The sequence below is a fragment of the Populus euphratica genome, unplaced genomic scaffold (assembly GCF_000495115.2).
Source record: "Populus euphratica unplaced genomic scaffold, PopEup_1.0 scaffold72.1, whole genome shotgun sequence".
Taxonomy (NCBI): domain Eukaryota; kingdom Viridiplantae; phylum Streptophyta; class Magnoliopsida; order Malpighiales; family Salicaceae; genus Populus; species Populus euphratica.
In genome coordinates, this window is record NW_011499922.1 from 995,118 (window position 1) to 1,005,664 (window position 10,547).

At 33.6% G+C, this 10,547-nt stretch overlaps 1 protein-coding gene and 1 long non-coding RNA gene across 2 annotated transcripts; both read left to right on the forward strand.

Annotated features, from left to right (window-relative positions):
* The first annotated feature begins 1,797 nt into the window (after positions 1–1,797).
* LOC105135296 (uncharacterized) lies at positions 1,798–3,757 on the forward strand. The gene is made up of 4 exons (XR_844154.1): positions 1,798–1,984; positions 2,088–2,243; positions 2,332–2,545; positions 3,478–3,757. It is a non-coding gene; the product is annotated as an uncharacterized LOC105135296 (long non-coding RNA).
* A 29-nt stretch (positions 3,758–3,786) lies between these two features.
* On the forward strand, positions 3,787–4,432 carry LOC105135316 (protein NRT1/ PTR FAMILY 5.6-like). Its single transcript, XM_011040135.1, has 2 exons — positions 3,787–4,049; positions 4,336–4,432. Exons 1-2 carry the CDS (start codon positions 3,787–3,789, stop codon positions 4,430–4,432), a joined length of 360 nt encoding a protein of 119 aa, XP_011038437.1.
* The last annotated feature ends 6,115 nt before the right edge of the window (positions 4,433–10,547 follow it).

Consider the following 10,547-nt stretch of genomic DNA (forward strand, 5'->3'; position numbering starts at 1 on the left):
ATATATATATATATATATATATATATAGACAAAAAAACATTAGTAAACTTGAAAATATAAATATAAAATAAGAAAAGATAAAATTAAAAAGAAAGTAAAATAGAGAAATATAATTTAAATATTTTAAGAAATAGATGAAAAAATAAAAAATAGATAAAAATAAAAAAAATAAAATCTAAGAAAAACAGTGCTGTTATTATTAAGTTGTTCAATGTTTTAATCCAACAGAAAATATATATCCCACCATGAGTAAGTAGTTTTTTAACTAGTTGCTTTATACTGTTTTTGTAACACTTCACCTCATTAGTAAGATATTGTTTATTTTGATTCATGAACCTCATAAAATTATTTTTGACAGCCACATATGACCCCAAAACATGTTTTACTAGTCAAGGTGATCATCATCCTCATATAAAATCCATTCTCAAGTCCTCACCGTTCAATATAAGATATTATAATTCACTCCCTTATAAGAGTCCGATCACCTTGTCGGCACCACTAGACAGTTAATGAGCTGGGTTTTGATACGAGTGTAACACCCCACTTTATTGATAAGATATTATTCATTTTGACTCATGAGTCTCATGGATTTGTTCTTGATAGCTATGCATGGCCGGAAAACATATTTTTCTATTCAATGTAAGCATGCTTGTATAAAACTCTCTTTCAAGTTCTCACTAGCCGTTGTAAAATATTACAGTTTTTTACTTTTCGTTGTTTCTTATATTACAAAACTAAGATTTTAATTTTTTTCATCTTGTTTTTAAGAATATAAATTTTATTTTAGTTTTTTTAATCCTTTAACCTATTTATCATTTTCTTTAGCTTTTCATTGTTTCTTCAAATATAATTTTATATCACCGGGCTCTATTCGTCCAAGACCGATTTCGAAGGAGAGTTTACATGAATTTTTTTAAATTAAAATTATGTTGTTTTAAAGAAACTTTTTTTAAAAAATAAATGGATTTTTAACCGAGATGATTTGAATCCTGAATCAACTCAAATTGGGAGAAACCAGATGAACTTTTCCCTCTCTTTTTAAGCTTAACTAATTTATATATCGAGTTGGCTACAGGTAACAAATGTTATTCTTAACCACAAGCTACAGGTAACAAAACCATGTGATAAACACACAACTCATTATCAAACTAACTCAACTAAAATTATAAATTAATTCTCTCGTTTTGTAAAAAAAATTAAGTAGCTCTTCTAGTTAATTTGTGCCAAATAAAAATTGTTAAATAATAATCTAACTAATATTTTCTTATAATTAAACACTCTTTGACATAGTTATTTTTTACATATTTAAAAGTTTGTGATTTTGGTTGGACTTTATACTAAATTAAGTTGAGTTGTAATTAATGAAGATGATTTTAGAATCCTTCTTATTATGAATAAATTCTATTGTTCCCTAGTTTTTTTTTTTTTGAGTAACAGAATGAAGTATTCTCATTTTCTTTGAAAATTAAAGAATTAAAAACTCATCTATATAAATTTAATAAATTCCTTCATTCTCTTTTCTACTCACCAACTCTTTTTTTGCTTTTCTTTTTTAAATTCAAGAAAGGCACTTTTTACTTAACCAAAAAGTTGTTTTCTTAGGAATCGTTGGGTTAATATATATTTTAACAATTTCCTTTTTCTTATTAAGAGAATGAAATTCGGACGTCATAATTAATCAACTTGAGAAGAACGTTGGCACGATATTTGGAAAAGTCACTGTAACAATCCTTACTTTGTAAGGAAAGCTACACTGATATCCCTACATTTTTTAGCTTTGTCTTGTAATCATAATATGCTGTCAAGAGTCGATTGATGTCAAATCAAAATACAACATCAAAGTCTGTATGATTAAGTATTCCATTATGTGTTGAAGAGCGAGCAACATTGTTTCAAGGCTGAGCCGGTCATGCAAGTTTGTGAGCAACGGCATAATCCTGGTGCTGTGAGCCAACTTCATAGCAAAACAGAAGAAATTGCCCATGTGAATAGTGATCTTGACATTTCCAGTGTTCCTCAATTTCGCGTAATCTAAACTATATAATAATATAATCTTGCGTATTATGTAATGGGTTGCCCATTTTTAGGTGAAATGGCTACTTCTGTAGAAAGGAACCTTATATCACTTATTATCAACTTTCAACTGGTACGTCCATCATGGTTTTTCAGCAGTACCCTCTTTAGAGTAATTGGCTGGGTCAAACTTCATGTCTATTTTACGAAGGCCGTCTTCTTCATCCTTGGTGATGTATCCTGATCATGTTCTGCTAATTAGTCTTACTTGAGTGGAGATTAACATGCTCATCAAGCTTTGTTTCAAAATGTTTTTAGGTTTGATTTCTAGCCACAGCTTCGTAAACAATGCTCTGTGTTTCTGTGGATGGATTACTTCATTGATCTGGGGCAATCGCTTCCACTAACTACTATTGCTATGAATGTTCAAGAAGGGTTATATATCATTTGCACTTTTCTCATTGCTAACATAGCCGATGCCTACACAGGACCTTATAAAACAATAGTTTTCAACACTGCTTCATATGCATTCGTAAGTCGCTCTCTCTCTCTCTCTCTATATATATATATATATATATATATATATATATATGCTTGAAGTTTCACTCTATTCTTATAGTTGAATTTGTATGCAGTTTGTTTCATATAAATTTAATACCCTTTGAAAATAAAAATCAATAGAAAATATTGAAAACCTGGTCTAGCTTATTCAAGAAAATCTAGTCAATGAAAATCATTTTAGATGTGGAATTTTTCTTTTATGTTGTCAACTGTTTTCTAGAGCTGTCCATCTTTTTTATCATCTATAGGTGAAATAGTTTTTCTTTGAATATAACTAAAAAATAAATTATTTAATATTTATATTAAATTTGAATTAATACATTCATCTTAGAAACTTCTGATTTAATTATTATTTGGTTCAAATTAAAAATCAACCTGTATGAAAATTATCTCAACTTGATCTAATTAACTTAATCAGTTAAAAAATAACTCAAACAACCACTAAAATAAAACTAGGATAAAAATAAAAAAATAAAAGATATAATGAAAAAAAAAAAAGAGAAAAAAAAAAGAATATGAAATAAAAAAGGGAGTCACAGTGGAGGAGGAGTGAGTCGCACCCCAACTTTTTTAGTATAGTAATCCTTGTAACTTTACATAAGTTATTGAGTTCATATTATCAAAAAAAAAAAAGAGGAGTTATTGAGTTCATATATTATTTGAGTTTCCAGCTTAAAAAATTCTTGTAAATGCTAAAAAGTTGATATTCTCCGTCAACACTAGCAATTATATGACAAATTTAGGCGAATAGTATATAAATTAGCTTTTATTTGTTTGGTTTTCAAATGAAAACAGCTATAACGAATTTTCTTTTTTAATATTCCTATTATTTTCGATCGATTTTTTAGTGCTTTAATTTATAGTCATTAATTTGCAACAAATTAAACGTCCATTTTGCTGCAGGGACTGTTGCTATGGTTTCTTGCTAGCCGGTTCTGGGGCAATTCATCCTCCACCGGGATTATACTACTTTATCTGATGATGGTACTAGCAACTGTGGGCAGGGCAAGTCAGGATCCTTGTTTAAAAGCATTTCTACGTGATCAATTAGTCGAGCATAAACCTAACCTTAACGCAGATAAGGACCAAGCTGACGAGGTACCTAGTAAGCCAGACATCAGTATAGATTATGACAAAGCTGAGGTTCGAAGAAAATTTTGGTGGCGTTTTGCTTCTACGGTGGGCACTGTCTCGTCTGTGATAGTGGTGATAATGGCCAGAGGTTCTGATAGTCATCAGAGAATGATGACTTCTGCAATTTCATTTTCGGTTATGGCATTGGCTGGTTTAACCTTTGCGTTAGGAAAAAGCTTTTACTACTCCGACAAACCAACTGGAAGCCCTCTTTTCGTTATTTATAGAGTTCTTAAGGCAGCTTTTGTGAAGCGTCACCTGCAACACGCTCGTGAACCCAATGACTACTATCTAAATGATAGTGGTGGATTGCTTCTATTGCCCGACATTGGAATAATCAGGTTGGTGTAGTATTGTGATTCCCGTAGCCCATTTCAATGGGTTATGGGAATTTGGATGAGATATATAAAGTGTTTATGGATCTATATGCCACCATGATTTCCCTTTGGGTAGGGGGGAGAACAAGTCCAACTTAGAATTGCATGTGTAAGCCTTGTAGTTGCAAACCAGGCCCTTCCCCAAGGTCCAAGTAGTGACAGTACTATCACTTTTTCTTTCCCTATATCTCCTCTGCTCTCTTTCTTTTCTTTTCTTTTCTGATCTGATCTTCTGAGGTGGTGTACACAGGTGGCTGGACAAAGCTGCTCTTTTAGAGACATCCGAGTCCCTCTCAGCTGAAGAACAGGAGCAAAACGGGAGACTTGAGCATCGAACATCGACATAGATTTTTTTTTTCTTTTTTTTTTTCATAGATTTTTTTTCTTTTTGCAAAAATAAAATGCTTTTCAAAATAATTTTTCATTTGAAAATATATTAAAACAAATTTTTATCTTTCACATCAAAAAATAAAAAAATAAAAAAAATTAAAGAATACTAATTTAATTTTTTAAAACTAAAAACACTTTTAAAAAAACACCATACATAATATACACTAAGCCTCAGATCCACTAAAAATAAGTTTATTAACCAAGAAGGGAATCTTGAACTCCTATAACCAATAATTACAAGACAATGCATATTTATATTAGGTTTTAGTTGATGAAGCAGACGTTTATCAAGAGAACCATATGAATTATTGTTCTATCTGAAATCTAACTTTCTGAGATCCCTAATGCCTTCCAAATTAGCTCGTAAAAAGTCTTGGGCATTGACAATATTTTAAAGCATCCAAGGACAAAGTTTTTCCTCTAGGCATTTGAGCTCTCATATCTCCTTTATGCTAAATCCATTTTGTTTACCCATAAAAAAATCAGTCAAAGTTTGAAGTTTAGGTAATTTACCCATTTGACGCGTCATCCATTGCAGTCTTGTGCTTTTAATATTGAGATGATACAAGTTTGTTAGATTCATCAGGTTGGTTGGCAACTCAACAAGATTCTTACACCAATGCAAGATTAGTATCCGCAAGTAGTGCAAAGTATATACAATTTCAGACAACATGTGTTCTGATGATTATGAGAGGTTTACATACTATAGTTGTTTCAAGCTGTCAATTGAGGTAGACAACTTACTTACATGGAGCAAAGATAATATACAAAGATGCTAGAATCTTCTCAAAAAGTTAGTGATTTCCTCATCATTCATGTTTGCCAAAACTAACTTTGATATTAACAAAATTATATGCAAATTTTGTATTTCATCAAGGCCTACAAGATTGTCTCGATCTTCAGATTTAGTTCTTGCATACAACAAGTGACGAGTCTTCTTAGAAACCTTCCAAGAATCACCATCATCTAAACAAACAACAAACTCTCCATACATAAATTTTGCCAAGTCATTTGTGAGGTTAAGCTTGACGAATAATGGTGAGTTCACTTATCTGTTGAAAAAAGGACATTGATACGAGATCTTTAAAGTACCTGTATCCTATTTCTTTGATCTCTTTATTTCCCTCTGATGGTGAAAATAACCCAGTTTTTTCATTTCCTTCAGTAAGGAATCTAAGGAGTAACACGATTGAACTATGAGACTGTACCGGCAGAAGTCAATGTCTCTAATATCACCATATGAGGATGGTCATTTGAAGAGTCCTTTAAAGAGATTTTGTTAATGGTTAGAGGTCTCGGGAGCGAAAGCACAAACTGTGAACATTTTGTAATTGTGAGTTCTTTTAAAGAAGGAAGGTGGCTGGGTAGGGTTTTCTTTAATTTACAATATTGACTTATGCAAAGCACTTGGAGGCGAGGAAAAGCTTTCTATTCACTTTTAGCAACATTACAAAATTAGTCATACCATTATGGCATCCTCTCAAAAGTCAAGCTCTCGAGTGATTTGAATGCAATGATTTTAGAAATGCAATTTCCATAAAACTCACAACCTATACTCTTGACTTTGTCGAATGCTTGGATCATAAGTCTTTTTAGATATGCTAAATGACAGAGTGGTGGTAGGAAGGAACATTGGCATTCACTAAGCCTTAGATCCACTAAAAAGGGAATCTTGAACCCCGATAACTAACAATTACAAGACAATGCACATTCACATTAAGCTTTAGTTGATGAAACACGCGTTCATCAAGAGAACAATATGAATCATTGCTCCATCTAAAATCTAACTTTTCGAGGTCCTTGATGCCTTCCAAATTAGCTCGTAAAGAGTCTTGAGCATTGACAACATTTTAAAGCATCCAAGTATGAAGTTTTCCCTCTAGGCATTTGAGCTGTCATATCTCCTTTATGCTGGATCCATTTGGTTTACCCATAAAAAAAACAGTCAAAGTTTGAAATTTAGATAATTTACCTATTTGACGCATCATCCGTTGCAGTCTTGTGCCTTCAATATCGAGATGATACAAGTTTGTTAGATTCATCAGGTTGGTTGACAACTCAACAAGATTCTTGCACCAATGAAAGATTAGTACTCGCAAGTTGTGCAAGGTACATATAGTTTCAGACAACATGTGGTTCGATGATTCTGAGATGTTTACATACCATAGTTGTTTCAAGGTGCCAATCCAGGTAGGCAGCTGACCTACATAGAGCAAAGATAATACATGAAGATGCTGGAAGATTCTTAGAAAGTTAGTGATTTCCTCATCATTCATGTTTGCCAAAACCAACTTTCATATTAACAAATTATACCCAAATTTTGTACTTCTTCAAGGCCTACAAGATTGTCTCAATCTTCAGATCTAGTTCTTACATACAAGAAGTGACGAGTCTTTCTAGAAACTTTCAAGAATCACCATCATTTAAACAAACAACAAACTCTCCATACATAAATTTTGCCAAGTCATTTGTGAGGTTATGGAATCCATTGACACCATTCTAGCATCCTCTCAAAAGTCAAGCTCTCGAGTGATCTGAATGCAATGCTTGTAGAAGTGCAATTTCCATAAAACTCACAACCTACACTCTCGACTTTGTCGAATGCTTTGATCATAAGTCTTTTACATATGCTAAATGACCGAGTGGTGGGAGGAAGGAACACTGGCATTCACTAAGTCATAGATCCACTAAGAATGGGTATATTAACCAAGAAGGGAATCTGGAACCCCGATAACCAACAATTACAAGACAAAACACATTCACATTAGGCTTTAGTCGATGAAGCACGCGTTCATCAAAAGAACCATATGAATCATTACTCCATCAGAAATCTAACTTTCTGAGATCCCTCATGCCTTCCAAATTAGCTCGCTAAGAGTCTTGAGCATCGACAACATTTTAAAGCATCCAAGTATGAAGTTTTCCCTCTAGGCATTGAGCTCTCCTATCTTTTTTATGCTGGATCCATTTTGTTTACCTATAAAAAACTTAGTCAAAGTTCAAAGTTTAGGTAATTTACCCATTTGACGCGTCATCCATTGCAGTCTTGTGCCTTCAATATCGAGATGATACAAGTTTGTTAGATTCATCAGGTTGGTTGGCAACTTAATAAGATTCTTACACCAATGCAAGATTGGTATCCACAAGTTATGCAAGGTACACATAGTTTCAAACAACATCTGTTCTGATGATTCTGAGAGGTTTACATACCATAGTTGTTTCAAGCTGCCAATCAAGGTAGGTTGCTTTCCTATAAAAATCAGTGAAAGTTTGAAGTTTAGGTAATTTACCAATTTGACGCGTCATTCGTTGAAATCTTGTGCCTTTAATATGAAGATGATACAGGTTTGTTAAATTCATCAGGTTATTGGCAACTCAATAAGATTCTTGCACCAATGCAAGATTTGTATCAGCAAGTTGAGCAAGGCACACACAGTTTGAGACAACATGTGGTCCGATGATTCTAAGAGGTTTACATACCATAGTTGTTTCAAGATATCAATCGAGATAGAGAGCTTACCTAAATGGAGCAAAGATAATACCCGAAGATTCTGGAATCTTCTCAAAGAGTCACTGATTTCGGCATCATTCATGTTTGCCAAAACCAACTTTGATATTAACAAAATTATATGCAAATTTTATACTTCATCAAGGCCTACAAGTTTGTCTCGATCTTCATATCTAGTTCTTGCATATAACAAGTGATGAGTCTTATTAGAAACCTTCCAAGAATCACCATCATCTAAAGAAACAACAAACTCTCCATTCATAAATTTTGCCAAGTCATTTATGAGGTTATGCTTGATGAATAATGGTGAATTATTACTTATTTGTTGAAAAAGGACATTGATACAAGATCTTTAAAGTACCTGCATCCTATATCTCTGATCTCTTTATTTCCCTCCAGTGGTGAAAATAACCTAGTTTCTCCAATTCCTTCAGTATAGAATCTAAGGAGTAACACGATTGAACTATGAGACTGTGCCCGCCAGAAATTAATGTCTCTAATTTCACCATATGAGGATGGTCATTTGAATAGTCTTTTAAAGATATTTTGTTAAGGGTTATAGGTCTAGGAAGTGAAAGCACAAACTGAGAACACTTTCTAATTTTGAGTTCTTTTAAAGAAGAAAGGTGGCCGGGTAGAGTTATCTTTAATTAACAACCTTTACTTATGTAAAGCACTTGCAGCTGAGGAAAAACTTTCTATTCACTTCCAGCACCATTATGAATCCATTGACACCATTCTGGCATCCTTTCAAAAGTCAAGCTCTCGAGTGATCTGAATGCAATGCTTGTAGAAGTGCAATTTCCATAAAACTCACAACCTACACTCTCGACTTTGTCGAATGCTTTGATGATGAGTCTTTTTACATATGCTAAATGACCGAGGGGTGGTAGGAAGGAACACTGGCATTCACTAAGTCATAGATCCACTAAGAATGGGTATATTAACCAAGAAGGGAATCTGGAACCCCGATAACCAACAATTACAAGACAAAACACATTCACATTAGGCTTTAGTCGATGAAGCACACGTTGATCAAGAGAACTATAAGAATCATTACTCCATCAGAAATCTAACTTTCTCAGATCCCTCATGCCTTCCAAATTAGCTCGTTAAGAGTCTTAAGCATCGACAACATTTTAAAGCATCCAGGTATGAAGTTTTCCCTCTAGGCATTGAGCTCTCCTATCTTTTTTATGCTGGATCCATTTTGTTTACCCATAAAAAACTCAGTCAAAGTTTGAAGTTTAGGTAATTTACCCATTAGACGCGTCAACCATTGTCGTCTTCTGCCTTCAATATGCAGATGATACAAGTTTGTTAGATTCATCAGGTTGGTTGGCAACTTAACAAGATTCTTACACCAATGCAAGATTGGTATCCACAAGTTGTGCAAGGTACATATAGTTTCAAACAACATCTGTTCTGATGATTCTAAGAGGTCTACATACCATAGTTGTTTCAAGCTGCCAATCGAGGTAGGCTGCTTACATACAAAAATCAGTGAAAGTTTGAAGTTTAAGTAATTTACCAATTTGACGCGTCATTCGTTGAAATCTTGTGCCTTCAATATTAAGATGATACAAGTTTGTTAAATTCATCAGGTTATTAGGAACTTAAAAAGATTCTTGCACCAATGCAAGATTTGTATCCGCAAGTTGAGCAAGGCACACACAGTTTGAGACAACATGTGGTCCGATGATTCTGAGAGGTTTACATACCATAGTTGTTTCAAGGTGTCAACCGAGATAGGCAGCTTACCTAAATGGAGCAAATATAATACACGAAGATCCTAGAATCTTCTCAAAGAGTACTGATTTCGGCATCATTCATGTTTGCCAAAACCAACTTTGATATTAAAAAAAGTATATGCAAATTTTATACTTCATCAAGGCCTACAAGATTGTCTCGATCTTCATATCTAGTTCTTGCATATAACAAGTGACTAGTCTTTTTAGAAACCTTCCAAGAATCACCATCATCTAAACAAATAGCAAACTCTCCATACATATATTTTGCCAAGTCATTTGTGAGGTTATGCTTGACGAATAATGGTGAGTTATCACTTATTTGTTAAAAAAGGATGCTGATACGAGGTCTTTAAAGTACCTGCATCCTATTTCTCTCATCTCTTTATTTCCCTCCAGTGGTGAAAATAACCTAGTTTCTCCAATTCCTTCAGTATAGAATCTAAGGAGTAACACGATTGAACTATGTGACTGTGCCCGCCAGAAATCAATGTCTCTAATTTCACCATAGGAGGATGGTCATTTGAACAGTCCTTTAAAGATAGTTTGTTAATGGTTGTAGGTCTGAGAAGTGAAAGCACAAACTGAGAACACTTTCTAATTTTGAGTTCTTTTAAAGAAGGAAGGTGGCTGGGTAGAGTTATCTTTAATTAACAACCTTTACTTATGCAAAGTACTTGCAGGCGAGGAAAAGCTTTCTATTCACTTTCAGCAATATTATGAATCCATTGACACCATTATGGCATCCTCTCAAAAGTCAAGCTCTCGAGTGATCTGAATGCAATGCTTGTAGAAGTGCAATTTCCATAAAACTCA